This window comes from Astatotilapia calliptera, chromosome 12 (genome assembly GCF_964374335.1).
Source record: "Astatotilapia calliptera chromosome 12, fAstCal68.1, whole genome shotgun sequence".
In the NCBI taxonomy this organism is placed as follows: domain Eukaryota; kingdom Metazoa; phylum Chordata; class Actinopteri; order Cichliformes; family Cichlidae; genus Astatotilapia; species Astatotilapia calliptera.
In genome coordinates this window covers 37,781,627-37,807,395 of record NC_137433.1, presented here as the reverse complement: position 1 = coordinate 37,807,395, position 25,769 = coordinate 37,781,627, and the positions used below count along the sequence as shown (strand labels likewise).

Genomic DNA, 25,769 nt, shown 5'->3' with positions numbered 1-25,769 from the left:
GAACATTAGTTGGCTAAAAGTGATAAAAGGATGATTAGAGCAGGCAGCATAATCAGGCCTTGGCTGACTGATGTGTTTAGAGGAAAAGACTAATTTGATATTGTTTTATTGCTGTTTGGAAAAACTAACTTTGCTGGGTTCTTGTGGTTTTTTGCAGACCAGTTGAAGAGCCGGCTGAAAGAATACGGCCTGGTCACCCCCTTCAGCACCGACTCCCACGGACACTACCTGTCACACCTGCTCTCCGCCACTCACAAGCAGCGTGTTAAGAGGGAGGTGCTTGAAAACGGTGAAACTGAACAGAGGCTTTTCTTCAACATCACTGCCTTCGGAAAGGAGTTTCACCTTCGTCTGCGGCCGAACAGCAGGCTGGTGGCGCCTGGCGCGATGGTGGAGTGGCATGACGAGGTCCCGGGATTCAGAAACGGCAGTGGTGGCAACGATTCTAGCGTGGGCGCCAACCAGACTGAATCCACCAATGGCACGGAGAGGATACTGCGCCGTGAGCTGCTCAAGACCGACTGCACCTTTACCGGTGACATCACAGACGTCCCCGGGGCCTCGGTTGCCATTAACAACTGCGATGGGTTGGTAAGTTTCCTCGGCCGTAAAACTCCTTCCTTTCCCACCCCATGAAAGTCCTTTTCATTTCAAAAGTGCCATGACCTTACCAACTGACACCAAAGGATTTTGGATGTCTGTAGCATTCCTTTACATCACTGCTCGGCATTTTTACAGCACATTGTTTTTGCAGACGTAATAGCTTTTTGTACTTTTTGTGCAGAGGTTTGTTACGGGTGAGTAGTCTCCTATTGCATTCGTGAAGGGATTTTCCTCCTAACCTCTTCCCAACATAAAGCACGAGCTCCTTTTGTCCTTTCTAAAAGTCTGCAGTCCCATCCTCCCTATCACCCCTCATAAAACACTTGGACAGTCATTGGGCAACGACCAGAGCCAAAATCTCTTAGAGTTGGCCAGCGGAGCATCTCTGCATTTTAGGAAAGAATAGGCCAAACCCAGATTCCTTCAGCTGTAGTTGAAATACTGCAGAGATTTGAAAAGCAACACAAAGAATGTCCTCCAAAAATCACCTTCCTGATGGGGGAGCGATGGACAGCGCTCGTAGTGTCTTTTTAGTTTCTGAGCTGTTCAGCCGGGGAGACTGAAATAAAAATGAATTTCTACTGCTAATGGTGAACATTTGTAGTGCTGTAGGACTGACTCTCTGTTGGAAATATATTCATGACAAAGTTAAAGCAAAGCTCCTAACAGAAAGTAAAAAGGTCAAAATGCAAATACAAATCCGATGCACTGAGAGTTAAACTAGATTTGCTTTGCTTTATATCACATATTCTCACATCCTCATGCTTCATAGTCCTCCACTAGCTGGCTCAACCGATCTCTGACATATGATGGCGCAAACTCTCTTTAGTTTCATTTTAAACATCTCATGAAACGTTAAACTCAAATTCAAACATTTTCACACTGTCTGCATGACAGATGGTGATAAATGTGTTGATCCCTCGACTTATCTTGGCTCAATATTTGGCCAAAATATTTGCCACAGCAAGATGGTGAACATAGCAACATTATGCCTGTATAGCAGCTAGCCTGAGCAACCAGCATGAGTAATTACAGCGTCACAGAGATGAGTCACTGTGTGCTATTTCTGGATGACAGTGGAGGTGTGTGGGATGAAGACACAAGCAAGCAAGGCTAGGCTAAGGAGCGCGGACACTTGTTAGCAGGTGCCGGCTGTGACGATTACTAACTGTGCTGTTTATATCCAAAGGCTGCGGCTGCCCGAAAGCTACTAAAAACACATCACACTCGAACACGATCACAGTAATTAGGAGCAAAGACCTTATTGTTCTTTTTTGAAGGAGAAATGAAGCCCTCTGGTGAGCCTCAAAACTGGAATATTTTAAATGGTTTTTAACCTTCAGGCAGCCAACTCCAACCCATTTACATGTATTACTGCCAAATTACGGACCTTGGTGGAAGTATATAGAGATGCAGTTTAATTTCTGCCCCCTCAGATTGTAGGTTTGCATTTGAAAAATGTGACATGGTTCATTAAAAAACATGCAGGGTTATCACCAGCATTCAGTAAAATAATAAATGTCGCTCAGAGTAATGATTCTGTTGTTGGACATCAAACTAAATGTTCCTGTCACTACGGTCTTTGTATCGTGGAGCATAATGAAGTAATGAGTTCACACTGTGTCACAGTGCAGCAGCAGGAAATGAGTCACTGTGACGCAGAATCATTTCCATGTTAAAGCCAACCTGAAATCTGAATTCTCCCCACATAACAAACTGCAGCTGAAGCCCTTTTCCCTCTTTATCTGTGCCTAAAGAACATAAAGCTGTTTGTGGAGCTTTGTTCCTCTTTAAGCTTCTGTAACGTCAGCCCGTATAGCTTAAAACCAAAGATACAAGTTAATCATAGGGTGAGAGGCTGGGTTCACCAGTGTGTCACAGACAGACAACCGTTCACTCACCCATTCATACCAAGAGTTTCTAATTAACCTGTCCCCACTAACTGCATGTCTTTGGAGTGTGGGAGGAAGCCGGAGTACCCGGAGAGAACTCGGCCTGATGGTGGAGTTGAACTCAGGACCGTCTTGCTGTGAGGCAACAGTGCTAACCGCCGTGCTGCCCACAAAGTTTATTATTATTATTGGTTTTTTAGTAGTAGGATGAGTCGGTGTAGTATTAAATAAAGTTACATTTTGTCCGTTAGAGATGTGACAAACATCTGCATTTTAAAGGAGCTTAATTCAGACGGTTTCTTTAGAGCTGAATGTGGCTTTAACACTGATCATTCACTTAGACTGTATATAAAAGATGGCTACTCCCATCTGTGACATCTGTTTGTCTGTAAACTGTTATTCTGAAGCCTTGAGCTGAGGACTGATGTCATCTTGTTTTTTGTTCATGCTAGATCTGATTGAAAACTGCAGACGCTGCTGGTCAGACAGCCAAACTGGTTTCTACATGTGCTAAATAATATTCCCATTTACAGTGAACTGGTTGATGAAGCGGGGGTTTACTGCTTGACTGACATTCATTTATTATGTAACACTTATTATGTACTGGTAACCAAATTTAAACCAGAACAATGTTTGGATTTGATAGGGACGGGGCTGCTATATTTGCCTTTTGGCTGACAACACCAAGGAGCGGGGAAGGGAGAGAAGGAGAGAGATATATATATATATATGAAGGATGTAGTTGGCAGAAAGCGAGTGACACGACGAGAATCATGAAGGTGGACAGGTAGCCAAGGCAACATTGTTAACACACCCTGGTAGCTTCTGCTTTGCCCTCATTCTTTGGTTTTTTATGTAAATAATTTCACATTGTGTATGTGTATTGTAGATTCCCTCCGTTTTCCCCGTAATATTTATTTGCTTTAAAAAAATTCAGATTATTAGTTGTTTTCTAGTTGACGTGTATGTGTGTGTGTGTTTAACTGTTAATGCAAACGGAGGAATAATGATGAGAGCAGGAGGCAGGTGGAAAAGTGGACAGGCTGTCAGATGCTCGATGGTAAATTGTCAACAAATATGTGACTTTAAATATTTTAAGATATTATCGAGGTCAAAAATAAGGCCAAGCTTTGTTTTGTGGTTCTAAATATGGTGATTGCAAACGACCAGTCCCTATGTTTAATTTTGCGATTAGAAAATAGTACATATGCAGTCAGGTTTTGTTTCCTCTTTCTGGTAGTTATCATTTTCACCAAATTAATTATGCATGCTTTAAAAGCTCCTGAACTCTCTGTGAAGTTCTAAACATAATCTCTAAAAATAAACCGACTGCAGCGACAGGCACGTCTAAAGACAAAGATAATGCCAGTCTGACCTTTAAGTTCATCCTCTGAGCTGCAGGATTTGGCCGTTTCCTTTGATTGGAGCTGGAGGAAGCAGTTCATCACAGCAGAGTCTGTGTCTCTGAGTCTCCCCCCCGAGACATTTATAGTCCAGCCTTACAGGAGAGTCGGGCCTGGAGAGGGGGGGGGGGGATGCCACTCGCATGATGCCAAAAGCCATCAAGGTTTGTCAGTTAGACTGCTGCTGCTCTATGATCACATGCTTTACTGTCAGAGTATCAAAGGTTATTAAAAAGATGAACATCATAAATAACGCACAATACTGGGTCGAATCTTCATTGTTTCCTTTAACAGACAATACATTTTAGTCCGTCCAGTATCTGCTGCTTATCCAGTCCCAGGGGCCGCGGTTTAAGCAGAGATCACCAGAACAGTCTATGGTGATGCAACATAATCACTCCAGTGTGTCCTGGTCCAGAATGCTGTGTCCAACTCACCTCAGCCATCCCATGCTCAGAGATGTTCAAACCACCTCAGCCAGCCATTCTCAGTGTGGTTGAGCAGCAGCTCAGCTCTGAGCTCCTCCTGAATGACTCAGCTCTTCGTCCCATCTCTAAAGCTGAGCCCAGAAAGCTCATTTTCACCACTTCTGTCCATAATCTTATCCCTTCAATCTCTATCCTCCGTCTGTAGGCACGGATGAGGGTAGGAACTTTATCTTCAGCATCCTGTTATCCCCTTATATTCCAGCTTTCCAGCATTTCAAGATAACATACCCCGTTGCCACATCTGGGTTACAAATCTGTTGATTTTCTTTTACCAGGATCTCTAAACTGTTGGAAAAACAGAAAGATTTGACTCACTCTGAGCTGCAGCCATCAGCTCGGTTACAACAACAGAAGAAGTGCCGTGCTACACGATACTATAGAGATGAAGGCGGGAGAGACTTGGACATGTTTTCAGGCCAATCAGTAAAACAACAGAAGTGTTGCATGTTCCCACTGAAGCATTTCAGACGGCTCTTATTGAGACATACTTGCTCTTTTTGTTTCTACAGGCATCATTATTACACAATGACCTCATTTACTGTAACTTCTCATTCCCAGTGTTACATCACGCCAGAGAGCAAAATAAACGGGAAACTGTAAAATCGCCACAATAAAAGTAAGAATGTGGGACGTTAAATTCAGAGAAACAGAATCGAGTTTATTTGGTAAGTTTGCATTCGATTATCCAGCTCCTGGTTCCTCGCAGCACTGATTCTTGTTCCTCCTCATGTTTGCAGCCTAAATCCAAAACACGCAGGACTACAGAACCCGACATCAAACGCTCTCCAAACCAGTGCTTCCTGATCTAAAAGCCTGTCGTTGAGGGCCGGCCGTCTTTGATCTCAAGTGGTAGCCCTGGCCCTCTCTAGGTGTGCATTTTACTGTTTCTTAATTATAGCCAGGCTGCTGTCTGGAAGTGTTTACTGCAGCTAGCATGCTGGCAGGCAGCCTGGCAGCTAAATACTTATGAGGCAGATACTTCCTCTGCTTCAGCAGCAGCGGGCGAACCGAGGGCGATCTTTGCTGGCCTGCGTGGGGGATGGCCCTTGTGTTGCATGTCAGAAAAGCTTGGGAGAGCTGGTCCTTCATGAAACATGTCACTGCTGACTTCTGTTTTCTTCTTCCTTCACTCATACTGAGGAGAAGTGATCCTGTAGAATCTGCAGTCCAGTGTTGGTTGTTTCGCACGTTTGCTCCAGAGATTCGTGGTGCGAGTTCTCTTACAGAACCTGCATCATTTGTAACTCGTTTCCATATTTGGGTATTTAAAATCTGTGTCTCTAATCTGACTCGCTGAGCTGCTGCGTGTAAGCCGAGGCCTGTAGTTACAAATGAAGTCATTAGAAAGTGACACAAAGTTGGCGTGCGGCACCTTCTCCGTTAAATTTGCAGCACGAATAACATGAAATCATCTCCTCTTGTGATACTTGTGGCACTCTTAACTCCAGAGAAACAGCATAGCTGTGAGTCATGCACGAGAAGGAGGAGACCAAATTTGTCTGCGTTTTGCGAGCGACGATTTTCAAAATCTGATGCTGGCAATGAACTAAGTGCTGAATTAAACAGGCTCCAGCTCCAATTAAGCCTTATCCACCTAACAGTCCTTGGGTGGTCTTCCAGATTAAGGACTGAAATGTCTGTGAGAGATTTTTATTTGAAGCACTGATCGCACAGCTGGACTTGTTTGAGTTAAGGAGGATATAATAATTATAAGGATGCAGATGTGTGCTCTGCTGTGTGCTGCGCTCTGGGTTGCTTTCCAAATCCGAAGCCACTTGGATAAATGATCACGCTGTTTTTTCTCTGTGTGCCTCCTCCTGATAGATGGGCCCCGCTCTTTATCTGCTAAATATGCTGCTATTATAATACATTCATAAAATGAGGAGAGACTCACTGTAAGGTTCAAACAAGCCGAAGCAATGAGGGTTTGGTTGATTCATGAATGGACTGAACCCGTGTAGCACTTTTCTACACCATGTCTCATTCACACTCTGATGAATGCATCGGGAATAGCTCAGGGTTCAGGAGATTAGATGATCTGCTCAGCCTCCAGAGCTGCCAGCCAACAGGACCTGCTGTTCCCCGGCAGCCTCCCAAAGGCCTGCCAGGCCTGACTCTGCTGAGCCTCTGAGCTCAGGGAGATCAGGGTGGTATGGCTGTAAGTCGTACCCTCCTAAGCAACCCCCTTTTTTGTTTTACGTTACAGTTTTCCCACTGTTACTATTAAAATATGGATTATATATAATATGAGACTTCAATCCATCAGCATAGATCACCCACATCCAGACTAATGTAATTTATAAAAGTTCTGCTCAGTGCGCAGGCTAAGTTCTCTGGGTTCATCTGAAAAGCAGCGACGGCCTTGAAATGATTATCTCTGATATTTGCATGGAAACGATGAATCCTGGAGCTTTTTGCTTGGTTGAATAAAAAGTCTTGAACTCAGTAAGTCTGCACACTGTTGGTGAAACTTTTTATACGACTTGGAAACCACTTTGTTTGCTTCAGAAACTCTCTTTGAGGCACTTTTGAGATTTTAAGTTAAATATGTGGAAGTTTATTAAACCTTCTAAATTTATACCGTCATCTGAAACTTGTGGATAGAAAAACTAAAGAGCTTGTCACCGTTTTGGGAAATCTGGGCTCCATGAGCACATTTGGGTCTGTTTATGGGAGAATAATGACGGCGTTTGATCCTCAACACACCTGGTTTGTTGGAAGCTTTAGTAAAGGCGATGCAGTTTAACAGCTACAGTACGTCCATCGTAAATGGTTGGAAGGAGGGAAACTTCCTTTTTCTTGGTCACCTGATTGAAACTTGCACCACGTGCCTCTTTTAAAAAAGAATCGGAGTAAATGACGAAGGAATTCAGCTGACCTTTAGATGTCAGGCGGGGTGTGTCATTCCCATCACCCCTCCTCCCACTGCGTGTCTCTCAGTTCATGTACACTCACATGAACACAGCTGATGGTTCACATACTGAAGATATTTGATTTGCTTCCCTGAAAGGGAAAGAGAGGAAGCTTCTCATGTCTGATGTATTTTTGGACCTTTACTCTGGCTCTGTGTTTCATCCAGCAGAGAGAGGATTGAGACTATTTGACACAGCATATGTTATGTTGTTGCCATTAATAATGCATTACGACCTCTTTCTGTGTCTTTCTGTCAACCATGTGGTAGTCTGCCACTTTGGTCCAGGCTAAAATATTTCAGCTATGAAATGGATTACAGTGAAATGTGATTTCCTCTTTAGAGCCACCAGGTTTGTAGTTTTGAGCGCACTGCCCGGATGGTTATTGGTTGGCCTGCCTTAGCAACAGATACAGAAATCAGCATTTGTTAACTGTTAAGAAGCTAAAAACTTCAATATGAGTTTGTATTTGGCTCAAAACCCTTAACATATAATATGCAACTCAAAACAATAATAAAAGGCATCATTTGATGATGCTGTGAAGTAGTTTGAGTTCATGGGCGTTGTCTCACTGATGTGATTCAGACAGGAAGTCTTACTCATGTTAGCGCATTACTTTTATTCATACTGTAGAATTTCATTCTTATGTTACATGAACCTCTAATGGACCATGAGATGAATCAGCTACAGCTGCTTTATAATTATGAAGAGGGTTTGTTTATAAGGTTAGCCCAGTGCTGTCGTCGCTTCTGGGTTTGAAAAGGAAACCTCATCTGGAAATGCTTCACATTCTTTCTGATGACCAGCAGGGGGCGCCTCCTTTGATTAAAGCAAGATGTCTGATCTGTTACCTCAGGAAACATGCTTCCAGTGACCATGTTTAGTATAACATAAAGTCAATTCAGTTCCGTTTGGCTGAATTCAGTTTTATTTATATAGCATCAAATTATAGCCAACTGCTGCCTCGAGGCTTCTTATACTGTAAGGTAAAGAACTGGCAAATATAGAGAGCAAACTCCAACAAGCAGACGACTCCCTGTCAGCAAACACTTAGTGACAGTGGGAAGGAAAAACTCCCTTTTAACAGGAAGAAACCTCTGGCAGAACCAGGCTCAGGGAGGGGCGGGGCCATCTGCTGCGACCAGTAGAGAGCTAGAGGAGGAAGACAGGACAAAGATGTGGGTGAATGTTATTCTTGATTTATTTCCGACTTCTCATAGAAGTCTAGTGTACTCGCTCAGATTTGGGTATAAAAATGTGAGGTATCCCCCAGCGACACGCCGTCAGCGCTGTGATGCCGTCCTCATCATATTTAGTTCCCTAATATTTAGCTTTGTCAGAGTTGCCATATTGACACAACAGAGTTCTGTTTAAACGTGTCTCAGTACTGGGACCAGTGCAGAGGTCCACCAGGAGATGACCTTCAGCTGGAGATTGGCAAAATGAATATGTGGTCTGGTTTGCTGCTTTTTGTGGGCGGGGTTATGAAACTTTCTCATGGCACGTCATCTTTCCTGCAAGTTTTTCTCATGTTTTATATTAAGAGGCAGAGGCTGTGTGGGAGTCGTACGTAATTGTCTTCACTGCCATGCACAAGCATAAGTATACAGCGTGCCTTTATTTAAACATGCATTCTTCAGCTGACTAATGAGGCTAAACTCTGCAGTCACTGTCAGACACATCTTAAAGTAATAGACTCAGATGGAGAGTCATTGACTACAGGCTCACTCTGTGGCTGCATGACGGACAGATTGTAAGAGTTTAAATAGAAATCTGTTTGATTGAATCTACATTATGAGTGCATGCAGATTTCCTTGCTTTTGATTAGTGAAGATAAGTATGATGTGAGAGGAAAAGATAACTGCAGTGAGAGATGCATGTGTGGACCACAGAGTACCAGCATGACAAATAAAGTGTAACTTATGGAACTGCTTTAAAGCATCCATGAAATTCCTCTTTAGTCCCAGTCGTTTGTTAGATAGAGGACGGGCCAGCTGGAACAAATCCCTCCTCCTCTCTTTCTATATGAAGCTTTTTGTTTTTTGTGAGAATACCTGAGCAGACAGACGGTCTTGACGAATCAGCTGATAGATGCAGGCAGTGTGGTAGCCTAACCTGAACAGCACCAACTGGAATTGTGACTTTTATTATTAAGCTTTAAATTTCCAGCAGCTGTGCAAAGCTCGGCCACCTTTAACGTGTGTCACGTTGCATAATCGGCTCTGAATGGTGAGGCGCTGCTGTGTCTGAGGTGTGTGTGTGAGACTTGCGAGTGTAAATACACTGCAGGTCTGATGGGTGAAACTATGCTGTCAGAGCAAAGGCTCATTGTAACTCAGAGATTCTGCAATCATCCTCCTCAAATTCCTGCAGCTTCGGCGGCGTTTACAATGTTGAGATTCATCGAGAGTGACAAAATGAGCAAATAAAGCATGCTGATGTTTTGCTGAGAGCTACGTGTGCTCAGTGGCCTACACTCTTGGCCTCAGAGACTTAAAAGAGCATTCTGGACATGCACAGCTCCTGACATATCTGGAGCTACTGTGTAGGAGGGGCAGGGGCAAAAAGGCAAAAAAGAAGAAGAAAATATCCTATTTGATTAGGGGAAAAAAAGAAAAAGTAAGTGAGCCAGTTCCTCTTTGCGGTGAACTGTAGCTGGGCACAAGAGTTTTATTCACCGACAGTTCTTAATGTTCCCTGTTGACTTAGCCAAGGCTTGTTGCAGAGGCTTGACCCCAGAGCTGTTTGGGTATATGGTTTGAGGTGCAGGGGAGAGGCGCACCAAGATATGCAAAAAGTTTTCTCCTCTGCAGTCGTGCAGTGCCGAGGTGCTTGCATTGATATTTATACATTTAAACATTTTTAATCGTGACCTATATAAACCTAAGACGAGCCCACATTTTCTGTTGTCGTTTCAGACGGACATTGAGAGCCATTCACTGGCGCGAGGTTTTATTTTAAGTCGAGTGTGGAATCCCACCACCTCCTCAAAGCCGTCTGTAAATGTTTGCTCTGTTTGGTGGAGCGGCACAAAACGACACAACCAAATGAATTCCTGCGTTGTTTCTCAGAGCAGAGGCTACCTGATATTTTTGCTAAAATGATAATACTTTTGATTACTTCTCTCTTCTCCAAGATTTTTTCCAAATACTGTTTCCAGTGAAGCTGGGGGAAACTTCAAACACACACAGATATATTGAGGATAGTAGTGGCTCATTGCCATGTTTGACGTTTATTAAGTAGACATCTGAGATGTTTTTGCAGTTTCCTGTTTATCATTTTCAGAAATACTCTCTAGTTGTTTTTCAGATTATCAGCAGGCCTCTGCTGAAATTTGTGAAAAATAAACTTCTGCGAATTCCTTTAAAGAGTGGGGATGAAAATGTCAAGTAATGATGACGAAGGTTTGCTCACATTTTTCAAAGCAAACACACCTTTGGATAACATGGAGGGTGAAAGGTGGCAGTGTCCCGGCTGAATCCAGGCCTTTTTTTAACATTGCAGGGTTTTTTTCAAATGAAAGCACGTTCGTACCGACCTCCTTAAGAAGTTTAGACTGAAAGAGACTGTTTTTGAAAAACTGGAGCCCTTCAGCTGAATCCCATGTGTTTTCTTTGGCAGAGGAGTGCTGTCTGCTTGGCAGGGGCTGATGTTGGGGATATTAAAGTGATGGAACACAGGGTTCCTGATCCCTTTTTTGAGGTTTGTGTTTAGGTAGGACATTGTCTCCGCTGATATCGGATAATGCCGAATACTGGGTCACAGAAAATATGTCACAGTAAACTCTCCGCAAGGGCACAGCAAGCTTGTGGAATTGGAAAGTGTGTTTTGACTTGGTGTCTTCACACTAATTACAGTGTTGATTCCACATAATAATTCACTACAGATTTTATCATACAGGCTCCGTCCCAGAGAAATGATCTTCAGCTACAGATGCATTTCCCCAATGTTTCTTTCTTATTCTAGTGTTTCCCAACCTTTTGGAGCCACGGCACATATTCTCATTAGAAAAATCACACGGCACACCACCAAACAAAAACGTCACAAAAAGCATATTGATCATTTTTCTAAATTGGCTGGGTTTGTCCCCAGTATACCTGTTTTGCTTTCTTCTGACCGCTACTCATGCTGGGGAATCGGAATTCCTCCAGGACCCAAGTCAGATTGACTACTTTTCCTTTTCAAATATGTGTCTATTGCTATTATGTGCTGCATGACTATTATGTAATTTCTCCTTTGTCTTCTTCTGTTTTACTGGCAGTAACCCAGCAGGTAGTTGTGCTGCCCTCTAGTGGAAGAGAATGTAGTTGTTCTGCCCGTTACTCACGCCGATCGCTTAGAGTACTAATCAGGTGCAACCAGATAACCTTCCACAGCACACCTATGTCCCACGCACAGTGGCTGGGAAACACAAAGATGTTACCCAGGTTCCCAGATAATAACGTTTTAGTGGCTTGAATGTGGGCGACGTGAGATGCAGTAACTGGTCTGTTCATGAAAGCTTTACTGACTGTCTTCATCTAATCTACGGTTTTACTAATACGTTAATTAAAGGTATGCTGAGGATGATTTTACACATGATATCTTTGATCACCTTTTTTATTATAGTCTGATTATTCAGCTTGCAACCACTCATCTCTTGATAATAAATGCATAAAGTTACGGTGACTGCAGAGAATCAGCTGCAGGAAACAAAGCTCCCTGACCTGTAATGTAAACCAGAGGTCCCCAACCCCCGGGCCACGGAGCCGTACCAGTCTGAGTCGTTTGTACCGGGCCGCAAGAGTTGAGGCTCAGGTGTCAAATGTATGTTTTTCAGGGTTTTTATTGTTAACTTGGCTGCCCTGGGTCTTTTCCTGTGTGTTATGATAAAATCCTTTTCTTTGATACCGATACTGTTAAAGGCTGGTCCGTGAAAGTGTTGTCGGGCATAAACTGGTCTGTGGCGCAAAACAGGTTGGATACCTGTGCTGTAAACAGTCGTGTTCTTATGAATATGATCCTAATCATGAATAGGTGTGATTTATGGCCCTGGGATTATTCTGAGTGTTGTTTGTAGTCTGAGGAGGGATTGGCTGCCTGCAGGTGAGAAGTCTGCGTGAGGGACTCAACTGGTTTCAACCACGAGCATCAAGATTTCAACTCAAATTTACATTTTTATTTTCATAATCGGGCTCATCGTAGTAATGCCGCAGTGGAAAAACACTAAAGAATAACATGAATTCATAAAGTACTCTTTGTACACATATGACTGCGTGGCCACTACCAGCTCCACCACCATCATCAAGTTTGCTGACGACACCGTCGTGGTGGGCCTGATCTCTGATAACAACGAGACGGCCTACCTGAAGGAGATTAGGAATCTGGAGAACTGGTGCCAGAGGAACAACCTCCTTCTAAACGTCAGTAAGACAAAGGAGCTGATAGTGGACTTCAGCACTAAGCAGGAGAGGAACTACCAGACCCCCGTCATCAACGAGTGCCCAGTGGAGAGAGTGGACAGCTTCAAATACCTCGGAGTTCACATCACGCAGGACCTGTCATGGTCCTGTCACATCAACACCGTGGTGAAAAAGGCCCGACAGCGTCTCTACCACCTCAGACGCTTGAGAGACTTCCAACTGCCCTCCAAGGTGCTCAGGAACTTTTACTCCTGCACCATAGAGAGCATCCTGGCGGGAAACATCTTAACCTGGTTCGGGAACAGCACCATGCAGGACAGACGAGCTCTACAGAGGGTTGTGCGGTCAGCTGAGCGCACCATCCGCTCCGAGCTCCCTGACCTGCACTCAATCTACAGCAGGCGGTGCTGGACCAAGGCCAGGAAGATGGTGAAGGACCTCAGCCATCCCAACAACAGACTGTTCTCTCTGCTGAGGTCCGGAAAGCGATTCCACTCCCTGAAGACCAACACAGAGAGACTGAGGAGGAGCTTCTTCCCGCAGGCGATACGGTCTCTCAATCACACCACCACACAGTACTGACCCACACATATGGTTCTTACACACACACTGGACTTTCTGGACTTTGGTTTTGCACAACACTGGTCACTATATTCTTCATTTCCGGTTAATACTTGTACAGCTGCTGTTATTGTGTATATATTTATTTATATTTATATTTCTTCATACATTCTTATATAGTTCTATATTGTGTATTGTGTATTTTGTTGTACAGTTATTTTATTTTCAACTTTAATTTATATATTTTATCTTATTCTTTCCCAGTTAAATTTACCCTTCATTCTAATTTGTGTTGTACAGTTATTTCATTTTTAACCGTAATTTATATTTTATTCCTTCCTAGTTAAATTTACCCTTTTTAATTTTTCATATTTATTTCCTATCTTATTCATAGCCTTTTCCTTTTTTGTTCTCTTTAGGTCACGAGCAGTTGTCCAAGCATTTCACTACATATCGTACTGTGTATGACTGTGTACGTGACAAATAAAAATTGAATTTGAGTTAAACTGTTGTAGTCACATAAAAGCCTGAGAGGACAGCTCATGTCTCGTTTTCATACCTCAGTGTTTATAGCATTCAGTAAAAGTTACTTGGAGGACAGCTCACAGACGGAGTCAACAAATGACCTGTGATCAATTTGAGCACCCGTCTGTGTAAAATGTAAATCGATAGAATGCGATTATGAAACCTTTCATCACAGTGAACTAACTAAACTGGGATATTGATTAAATGACTCAGACTCACCACAAAGAAAAGCAAGCAGCACTTATCATCGGGCAGGCCATCGCAGGAGACGACAGCTGTTAAACTTTAATCATCAGAAAGCTACAGACTGAATTTGATCAGAAAGGTTTTCAGCTGCCTCTTCATCAATAGCCTGTGTTGATTCAGCTCTCACCAAGATAGTTTGGTTCTAAATAAGCAATTTCAGTGACATTAAAAGTTAGGAGTGAAACGGTTCAGCCTGTGCAGAAGTCTTTGGGTTTGCAGTGCTCGCTGTAAACTCTGGATGGACGACAGTTGGTCTGATGTTGTGCTGTCTCTGCTTAGAAATGTTGGCCTCTGTGGTCTGGCTCTGAATGGTGTCTCAGGTGTTTCTCTAACTGATCACTGTGCTTTAAAATCAAGAAGGTCTCAGAGGAAGAAATACGCTAAAATGATCACACTCAGTAATATTTTGTCTCTGATTAATTGGTTTGAAAATGCCACCTTACACCTTTGAGCTCTGCAGATCTGAGGTACGGTGAAAGGGCAGAAAGCTGCTTTTGCACAACATTTAGTCACAGGGATTTCAAATAATGTTGCTATTTTATCGTAATAAAGATTTGTGCCAAGTGTTGTTGAAATTAAGGCAAAAAATGTCTTTTGTAAGGTCACAATTCCTTTTAGCTTTGACCTCCAAATTCAAGAGACACTGAGACTCTGCTGTCCCGGTTAGGCTGAGCCAAAAACCAGAAAAAGAGTCTCAGATACTAATTCATGCTAAAATTACTTTTGGATACTCATTTACAACCGTATAGATACCATCAGTGTTGTCTTTGCCTCATCCCGGTGAAACTACATCACACAGCCCCTGCAGGCAGGTACGCAGCCCCTCCCCTCACTATCAGCCGAGCACGTGAACAGTAGCTGACATGTTAATGTTAGCTGCTTACCCGATATCCACAAGCCCAGCCTCAAGGGTCACACGCTGAAATGAGAGAAACTCGGTGTGCAAGAGTGAAACCACTGTTTACATTTTTAATGTATTACTTTCATTTAATTTATTACCTCTAAACTGTGTTTGATCAGCAATTGAATCAGTGAACTGAGTGATCAGAAGCACGGCACTACCTAAGATCATTTTAAAATATTTGTCATAGATAGATATAGATATCTATCTATATCTATATAGATATAGATAGATATAGTTATACAAACAAAGTGGTGGTGGCTATAGGACATAGTGGTGGTTTGGGGTGGCTGTAGCTCAGGTGGTAGAGCAGGTCATCCACTGATCGGAAGGTTGGTGGTTCGATTCCTGGCTTCCCCTAGTCTACATGCCAAATATCCTTGGGCAAGATACTAACCCCAAATTGCTCTCCAATGCATCCATCGGAGTATGTATGTTATGTATGTTTTGATGTTCTGATGTCTGACATTTGTCCACCTGAATCATCTGATCAAGAGCCTGTTAGCTGAGTTCAGTTCAGTCCAGGTACCGGTCCCTTACCTTACACGAGCCTTCAAAATGCATTAAAAATTCCTCACTAGTGATATAAGCTCATTAAATGTGGGACTCGTGACCAGGAGAAAGCTGCAGTTTGAAGCTTTTGGACCATCTGCAGACAGAAGTGTGAGGAAAACACCCGGCTGTACAAGCTCACTGCTGGCTATTATCATCAATTAGGCATGAAATAACAGGTGTAGACTAACAGAAACACCAAAAAGCTTTCCAAGGTAGGCATGCAAGCTTGAGAGTGCAACAATGCTTGTTTCCTTTATTGGGTTAGCTTCAGTTCCTCTGAATTCCTGCTGCCGGAGACATTTCATGATGTTTTATGCTAAATTCTGGCCTCAAGTTATCACACTTCAATTCTCCTAAAAGAGATAATTATGTTCTGTTTCTCCAGGTAAAAGCATCCAAATACATCCTAAAGTTAACAGTCCTCTAAATATGAGAACCTCGGTGTGTGCTTTAGTTTTTAATTTATTACTATTTTGGGCTCTGACAGCAGCTGAAACACAGATAATGATGCTGAGCTGAGTTATATCCTGACTCTGCTACGTTCGACCTGTGATTGAATAGAAATGAGCAAATATACACTAGAAACCAGATGAAGTGAATAACATCTCAGTACAGATGAGAATGTTCTGCTGGAAAACCTTCACCATGGAAAGAAGTGTTACTTAAACACGGATCACCTAGTTTCACATTACTGAATACCTGAGACCCCCTCATTGGTCATGTTTCCCCCCTCCAGCAGGTACACGTAAGTGTAAGTAAGTGCGTATTGATTGGACATGACTTTCCTGACATGATAATTCAAATGATTGATTTCCAGCGTTGAGCTGAATTGAAATGATATTGTGGTTTATACTGGAGCTGTGAGGCGTAGTCGAATCAGTCAGCAGCTCAAGGACATCTGAAGATGTCACAATGAGGTTTTTCACTGTGACTGAGTGACGTCGTTTCTGAATAACGTAATAATATGTATGTTAATGTAGATTTCTAAGGTTTGATGTTGTATCCATGGGGATAGATACTGATGCTCTGCTGTGGAGATGAGTGTGTAGGCTGAACGTACGGCCACGAGCGTGTGTATCGACCAAAAACAAGAATATAAGTGGTGAAGATGAGCTTCCTCTGAAAGGTGTCTGGGCTCTCTGTGAGGATAAAGAAGTGCTTTGGAGAGGCTCAGTGTGGAGCCACTACTCCTCTGCATTGAGACGAGCCAGGCGTCTGACTCAGATGCCTTCTGGACGTGTTTGGGCTCAAAATGTGGTCATAAATATTTTGTACTTGTAAAAAAGATTTGTATGTGTAAAAAAGATTTGTATGTGTAAAAAGAATTTGTGTGTGCGTAAAAAAGATTTGTGTGTGCGTAAAAAAGATTTGCATGTGTAAAAAAGATTTGTGTGTGCGTAAAAAAGATTTGCATGTGTAAAAAAGATTTGTGTGTGGACTTAGAAAAAAAACCCCTGCAAGTTACAAGTTCGGATTTTGACCCTATTTTTCTTCCTTTCATCTGATTGGTCAATGTCATGTCAATCACAAATGTAACAATCCAATCAGAGAACAGATGGGTTTGGCTGTCAGAGGGGCGCTTTTTTGAACTGCAGGTCCTTGAAGGGTGATACAGTTTGAAGCTGGAGGATCGCTATATAAATATCCGATAGCAGCTAGGTCCCCTAACTTTCAGTAGCTGTTGAAAGGAAAAAGTTGTGGTATATCAGTGGTTAGAAATACCATTATTACTTTAGGATTAGTTTAACACAAAGTCAGAGCTGACCCAGGACCATTGCTGTGAGTCACAGTGCGCAGCATAAAAGTCCTTTCACATCGGACGCAGGATGTGCTGCTAATGCTAACTGCTAACTAAAAGCAAAGGATCCAGAATTTGTTGCTGGCTGCTGGGCTCTGTGGGTTTTTGCAGCAGTTCTACCTGCACTAGATGCACCTGCTCCTTGTCTTTTCTATCTCTGACTTTATGTCCTCTACAAGAGGTTTTTTTGCTGGTTCTTCAAATGTTCAATAAAAACATGTATGCTAATTCATAACGAAGAAAGCTTTGTAATGAAGACTGTCATTTCCAAAACACTGCCCGCCCCCACCCCGCGGTCCGCAGCGCTGTTGAAAAGGCTGTGGAAGTCCCTGTATTAAACACGTAGACCTGTGACACAAAAATCACCAAACTCGGACGACCACAGACTGTTTTCCTTCGTGGTGATGAAGGAAAACGCTGGGTTGGCATGTAAAAGGGCATTTATTCCCTTCAAAGACCTGCAGTTCAAAAAAGCGCCCCTCTGACAGCCAAACCCATCTGTTCTCTGATTGGATTGTTACATTTGTGATTGACATGACATTGACCAATCAGATGAAAGGAAGAAAAATAGGGTCAAAATCCGTACTTGTAACTTGCAGGGGTTTTTTTTCTAAGTCCACACACGAATCTTTTTTACACATACAAATCTTTTTTACACACACGAATCTTTTTTACACACACGAATCTTTTTTACACATACAAATCTTTTTTACACACACGAATCTTTTTTACGCATACAAATCTTTTTTACACATACAAATCTTTTTTACACATACAAATCTTTTTTACACACACGAATCTTTTTTACACACACGAATCTTTTTTACACATACAAATCTTTTTTACACACACGAATCTTTTTTACACACACGAATCTTTTTTACACACACGAATCTTTTTTACACATACGAATCTTTTTTACACACACGAATCTTTTTTACACACACGAATCTTTTTTACGCACACACAAATCTTTTTTACGCACACACAAATCTTTTTTACACATACAAATCTTTTTTACACATACAAATCTTTTTTACACATACAAATCTTTTTTACACATACAAATCTTTTTTACACATACAAATCTTTTTTACACACACGAATCTTTTTTACACATACAAATCTTTTTTACACATACAAATCTTTTTTTACACACACAAATCTTTTTTACGCACACACAAATCTTTTTTACGCACACACAAATCTTTTTTACGCACACACAAATCTTTTTTACGCACACACAAATCTTTTTTACGCACACACAAATCTTTTTTACACATACAAATCTTTTTTACACACACGAATCTTTTTTACACATACAAATCTTTTTTACACATACAAATCTTTTTTTACACACACAAATCTTTTTTACACACACACAAATCTTTTTTACGCACACACAAATCTTTTTTACGCACACACAAATCTTTTTTACCCACACACAAATCTTTTTTACGCACACACGAATCTTTTTTACACATACAAATCTTTTTTACGCACACACAAATCTTTTTTACACATACAAATCTTTTTTACAAGTACAAAATATTTATGACCACATTTTGAGCCCATAGACGTGTTTCGGATGAGGTGTTTTGTGCATGCGTCCAACTCGAGAGGGACCCTAGGGCCAGTGTTTCAGCTGGCATAGGAACTCCACATTTCTGCTCTCAAATAAACATTCAGAATCCATGTTTACGAGCTTATTCAATGACTTTTGTTATCTGAATGCCGAAGCTCTCACTGGCATCCTCGTGTCTGAGACGATAAAATAAATGAAAAGACGCCGTAGTGCTCCTGCAGGTGAAAAGAAACACTGCAGCGTGTCTTTAATCCTTTCACGTACAGCCACCTATGTCTTTAAAAAACACACCCGTATATATGAGACACTGCTCTCTGTGCCTTTTGTTCAGAAAGGTCTGCGTGTCTCTTAAGGCCACGTTGAGCTTAAAGCGAATGCTGTGGTTCAATGACAACATGACAACAAGCTGGCAGGTGGCACACAATATGTGCTTTTGCCCCCCAGCTGTAAGAGGCTGATGGGGTACAGTAGTCACCCCGCCGGGCAAGAAGATGGGTGGGTGGCATGGAGCCTAAGTTTATGAATGTGATAACTCTGGAAATAGACGATCCAGGAGCTTCAGATTGATGCTGCAGGTGGAACTACTACAGATCTGATGAGTTTGAATCCCAGATTATATTTTCATCATGTGAATGTGAACCTGAGAACAAGGTGATGTAGGATTTCAAACTGATACCATCGGTGTGTCAACCAGGAGGCCGAGGGGCAGCACTGGAAGCTTGCAGTGTTTTTTTTAATGTGAGAAAACACACCCAGGGCTGGACTGGGACAAACATCAGCCCTGGTGTTTTTGGTCTAGACGTCCCACTGTGATCGCTCAGCGAAGGTAGGCAGAGGCTCCGTCACGTTAAGACGTCTGACCCTTCAGGATGGCCCATCGGCCAAAAAGTGCGTCGGCAGTCCAGCCCTGGGTAGTTATGCAAACCAGGCAGTAATGGACTCAAACTAGAATTTAATTTCCTTCTAATAATATCTGCCTCAACATGCATTTAATGCCCATAAGCCTAAAAACGCCCCGCTCTTCTGTCTCGTTCCCCTGTGACCTGTGTTTTGTATATAAGACTCATTAGACGGCTCGGCTGGCTGTGCAGCAGTGTTAGAGGAGATGGCATCACTGTAATGGAGTTTAGTTTAAAAGTATTTGTTACAGCAGCCCTGCAAGGCTCTGCCAACCTCCCCCCACCATCCCCACCACCCCCGCTTCCAGCTACCTTGAATTGAATAAGCAGAAGAAAATGGAAGGACAGATTTGTTCGAGACACATTCAGCGTGCTATGATTTCTAATTTACCTTTCCTGAATGCATCACCGCTTCTCCGAGCTCATCCTTGCCAGAAAGAAGATAGAAATTTGCACAAAGCTTAAATTCATTTCAGAACTGTTCTGTTTTCAGTGTTTGGATGAAAAAGCATGAAAAGAGGTGCGTTTTTCTGCAATTTCTCTGCTTTTCAGGGATAGATGTCAATTTAATCTCAGGACAGCAGCATATATATCCAACTGCTTATTCCTCAATTCAAACCAGAGAGCTGGGCACTTCCTGTGGTCGGCGTGGATCGCTAAAACACGTTACTCACTGTGTCGAGGCAGGATTGTAGCTTCAAGATGCAGTGAGCGTGTTTCTGGTAGATATCTGTTTCTGAGTGTTTACATTAAAGCGTGGTAGGATTCAACGAGCCGCTCTCTTCTCTCTGCTTCACTTCTGCCTGTTCTTAGATAAATAGGTTTAGAAGCGATGGAGACAACAGGACAGAGTTGAGATGGAAACTAGTTTATCAAAAAAAGCTGTTGTTAAGTAAAAGCTCACACGGTCACTGTTGTTTTCTTTCAAGCTTTAGTTTCTTTGAGATCCTTCGAACGCTCCCCTGTGGAGTGTTGTTCTTAAGCGCAGCTTTAATCAAAAATTAAAACGATTCAAATGTCAGCACCCGGTCTAATTACACACGCCCCTCTGTGATTTCGGTTTGTATTGTTTGCTCTGCGGTGTCTGAATAAGAAGGTGGCATTTTCAGCTGCTGAAATACTTCATAAGTGGTCAGACTTGAATGGCTTCTCTTGATAGAAAAACAGCTTTTATCAAATTATCTGTCAGTCAGTTTGTTAGCACGATCCTCCAGCTTCACCTTTAAAAGGCACCTCAATTTATTATGAGAGCAGAGATTCTATTTAAGCTCAGCCTCTGCTCGGCTGAGCTTAAATAGAGGAGCGTGACCTGTCGGAGACCCTTAAAGAACCTCACAGATGGAAAGGGCTCTCGGTATCCGAGCCCCGTACATTCTGAGATGTTCGGCCATCTTTCATCCTCGGCTTTCACCTGCCGTTGGTAAATAAGAAAGAGCTACGGTGCATGAATCTCACTTTAGTTCAAGATATGCCTGCGGGCTCAGTTACTGTCAAGATTGCAGCCTCTTTGGCTTCGAGCTGAGGATTCAGAGTGGTGGATGAGCGCAGAGTAAATAAAGATGACGAGGTGGTTCTCGGTTCTGTCAGGAATAAATCATGGCGGAGAATGTGCTGACTTGGTCACAGGATGCCAGTTGCTGTGAGGATTTGGTGAAGAGCAGGCCAACCGCACTCCGGCCTGATAATGCACGCTGACCTACAGAATATTTAGAATCTGTGTTTGCAAGCAGGCGCCTGCAGGTGCGCGATAAATAAGCTGAGGAGAAAGCGTGTTCAAGTGAGCAGAAAAACGTAAACTTTTCAAACAGACGGCAGTGGAGCACGTCTGTAACATTCGTCTGATGTAAGAGGTTTTATCTTACAGGCTCCACCGTGTTACTTACTCTCTTTGATGACGCGTCAGGAATCGCTGGATTTTTCTTCTTCTTTCCATTTGCAGCTGTCCTCTAGAGTTCACTTGACTGTGAAGAGCGTTTATCTTCTGCGTGTGATAGTTTTGCTTTGTTGGGATCACATAAACACTGATGCAGTTTTAAAAATCCTTTCTGCACGTCTGTGTCTGCTACTCAACGAGCTGTAATTTATCTTATTTGTTAGTGTCCGATTAGACAAGTGAAGTCAGAAATGGTGAACAGAGTTTCCTCGGTAACCTGCGCACACTGTCGTTTGTTTTTGGCTCGCTCTTTCTTCTTCTCTTGTTTGAGTGTTTATACATCTGTGCAAACTTTAGATTTGTCCTTGCAGAAATGTCCAGACACCACATTTCTATGGGAGATGTCATAAAAACCCTCGTCATCTTTTGAAACACGGACCGTGTTTTCCGTATAAGCTGCAGTGTTTTAACACTGTGACGCCAAATGGCCCCGAATCAGGCAAAGAGTCGGTTTATACGGCACGATGAGTGAGTTTAACCTCCACCTCGCCGTTTCTCTAAAGATAACTAAGGAGGTTTTTTTCCCGTCTGAGCTCTGTCACGCAGTAAAACCAACACACTCGCACGTTTATCGTATTTCAGTATTTTTGCTCTTATAATCACAGATGGCCAATTAAATGACCCGGTTCATACGTGACACGTTTCTGCATCATAACCTGGTTTATTGTACGTAATCATATGAATCTTATTCTGTTGCCAGAAGTAAACTTGCATTAAACAGCGCTGAGCTTCTCCCCCAGATGTCATGTGACTGCCAGACGTTTTCATTTCATTTCACTTGCAGCACTTCAGATACGAATATTCAGTTTATTGGTTTAGACTTTCAGCTGGGACGCTTACGCAGTCACACAGTATCGATGCTGCATTTAAATTTAACTAAGAATTTAATTTGGGATCCATCCAGTCGTTTGTGTAAAGGAGGACGTAGAGTGCCAGCCGATTGGGGTCTCAGTAAATGGGAAATGAGTTGAGAGTGAGGGTTGGTCGCTAACAACATTAGCACACAGTCCACCAGACTGTTGGTGAAGAGGCCAGAGGGAGTTTAGTCCTGCCAGGAGTTTCAGCGCAGCAGGACCGATCGACTGAGCGCTAACACAGTGTGTCTGCATACTGTGTGTACAGCATGTGTGCGCTCACTTAAAATGTCACACACTCTCATATGGCTGACTGTAGTTTTGGAGCATAGCAAACCGAGCGTAGCATTAGTTAGCCTACTCACATTTGCTGCACCCCTGTAAGCCAGTTTGCAGCCCACCTCCACCCCAGCTGCTCGCTTCGTGCTCTTAACAAACTAATGTCATATTGTGTTGTTGCTGCTGCTCTCTCTGCTTTCTCCACTGCACATGTGTGCTTGTCAGGGAGGGCGCGTGACACATGGAAACATGGTGCCAAAGATACGTTACTGCTGCCTGGAAAAGTTGCTGCTTTGCATTTTAATTCAAAGGATAAAACTGTGATGTGTTTTCTATTTGTTACAGGTAACATGAAACATTTCAAGCCTTTCTTTTTTTATTTTTAAGGATTGTGAAGCCAGAATCTGGGACCTTGTTTTTTTCATCTTATAATCTAGATGAATAATTTTGCATTCCAGAAAGCATCATTTTAAGGAAACAGCTGTAAAGTGGTTTTAGGTTGTTTAGCATTGACCTTATTGTGTCAGCGTGTAACACCTTTTTCAGACCATCATTTGGTCTTGATGGGTTGCACATTCGGTCTGTTTGGGCATTATTGCGTTAGCCGGACAGCGTGACCCCTCATATCCGCCATAAACTACAGACATGACTGGCTTCTTATTGCAGGAAATCTGAGGTTGGCAGGTAGCCATCACAAAGCAATTTTGTGCCAATGTGTTACTAACGATGCAGCGCGCTGCAGGACCACCACCAGCCTTTGTTGGGTAACAAGGTGATAATTGCAAACAGAAAGCTGAAGAAAGAGTCACAACAATATCTAATAATGGCAAAGAAAAAGAGTCCTACACATGCCAAGCAGTTAATGAGAGGCCCGGATTCTCTCTTGAATAAATTACTAAATATTACATTAGTGCGTCTGCCTTTGCTTTGTATTGTATCCTATATTTTATGCATTTTTCTAATTTTAATATTGTTCAGTAGGACATTCTGGTGTCGTCTTTCTGTGTCTATACGTGGGAGAGGAAACAAATTGGGGGCATTTGGCGTTCAGCAGATGTTCTAGTTGGATTTTAAAGACTGAGGCATTAATTTACAATTTCATGAAAACACTGTCACAAAGTTTCTACATTATTAATACATGATGGGGGATTTTGTGGGGCATGAAGATTTTAATTGTCTCTTAATAAAACGAATGCTATCAGAGCAATGAGGTTTCTGGGTCTATCCACGCTCGCTCGCAGTAATGAAACATGCTAATGCACACGTTCTACACAGTCACTGACCTGCTAACCTGTTGCAGGCTGGGATGATTCGCACCGAATCGGATGAGTACTTCATCGAGCCGCTGGAGAAAGGCACTCAGGAGCTGGAGGACCAGGGCAGGGTCCACGTGGTTTACCGCAGGTCAGCTCTGCTGCAGACTCCCTTGGACATCTCTGTGGATTACCAGCTACAAGGTAGGAGGCACGACCACGGTTCCTGCTGTATTCTCTTACTTATCAACTAATGGTGTGACACTCCTGTGAGGTCACTGCGGAGGGTTTGCTGAGAAGCTTCTTCGTATAATTAAATCTTTTTGTTAACTACTTGTGTCCAGCCCAAATAGTCTAAAAAGCAAAAACTGACATTTACATCTGTGAAGAGTCCAGACTTCATCGTGTGCCTCACACAAATACAACAGCAGCAACTTTTTAGAGATATGAAAATGACACACACAAAAAAAACATTAAAAAAATGAATGTTGATATTGATGAAAAATGTAAATGTTGGCAACAGGAGTTTAGGTCACTTGTTAACATTTCAGCATTTATTCGTAGTTATCAGTGAAAGCAGTTACCGTATTTCCCGGACTACAAAGCGCACCTGAATATTAGCCGCACAAGCTAAAATCAGGGGAAAATCCTGTTTTGTACATACATTAGCTGCACCTGACTAAAAGCCGCAGGTGTTTCAATGTTGACTTATCATATGTAAGAGAATATGCACAAAGGGAATTGTCAGGAAAGAGATGGCTGTTTGGAGACACACCCCTGTCATTAATATTTTGAAAAACAAGTTACGGGTACATATTTGCATAACTTTTTAGGTATATGAAGTGACACGGCTTTAACAAGAAGAAAAGTCAGTCATTCATCACCATCTTCCTGCGCACTAAAACCACCAAAGTCCTCTTCTCCAATGTCGGAAACGAACAGGCTCAGGATGGCTTCGTCATCCACTCTCCGCTTCTCTCCTTCGTTGTCGCTTTCAAAACCAAAGAAATCCTCGTTGTCAGTGTCAGAGTCGAACACCCTCAGAAGGGCCGTGGCGGTGTCCTCCTCTCCATCATGCAGCAGTCCAGCCCTTCGAAATCCGTTGGTGATCGTGGATGTTTTCGCACTTTTCCACGCTGTCAGAATCCACCGGTAGAGTTGAGCATAACTTGCTTTTCGCAAGTTTATCGCCGCTCGTCATCTACGCCTCCCACTGAACGCGTAGCGCTACTTTGAAGTTTGTTTTTCGCGCTACTTGTACGGCACTATGTTGCCTGGCGGATGGACACGTGACCAACATACCACTCTTGAACCCCGATACTGTGTGTCTGATCACATGCCCTTCCGCCAGGCAACGTAGTGCCGTACAACAGCGGAACAAACAAAACAAATCGTCTTACGATATGACAACAATCATGGACAATCCAGAGAAAAGCCGCACCTGACTAAAAGCCGCAGGGTTCAAAGCTCGTGCAAAAAGTAGCGGCTCATAGCCCGACAATTACGGTAATTAGATTTCGTTCCCTGTGCTGCTGCTGCTTTTACTGCTACTCTGACTGTTGTTGCTCTAACTGTTGTTATTAATGCTCCAAACTGCAACAGGGAGCTGTAAATGCAAATTTTACCCTCTATTTATACCGAATAAATGTCATTGTTGCCACTGTTGGAAAATGTAATGCA

At 42.6% G+C, this 25,769-nt stretch overlaps 1 protein-coding gene across 2 annotated transcripts in view; it reads left to right on the top strand.

Annotated features, from left to right (window-relative positions):
* adamts3 (ADAM metallopeptidase with thrombospondin type 1 motif, 3) overlaps positions 1 to 25,769 on the top strand; it is a 148,806-nt gene that overhangs the window by 8,749 nt on the left and 114,288 nt on the right. For both annotated transcript variants that reach the window (XM_026187150.2, XM_080308924.1), the window contains exons 3-4: positions 158 to 591; positions 24,137 to 24,293. In XM_026187150.2, the coding sequence (XP_026042935.2) occupies positions 158 to 591; positions 24,137 to 24,293 (591 nt within the window). The remainder of the gene's footprint in view (positions 1 to 157; positions 592 to 24,136; positions 24,294 to 25,769) is intronic.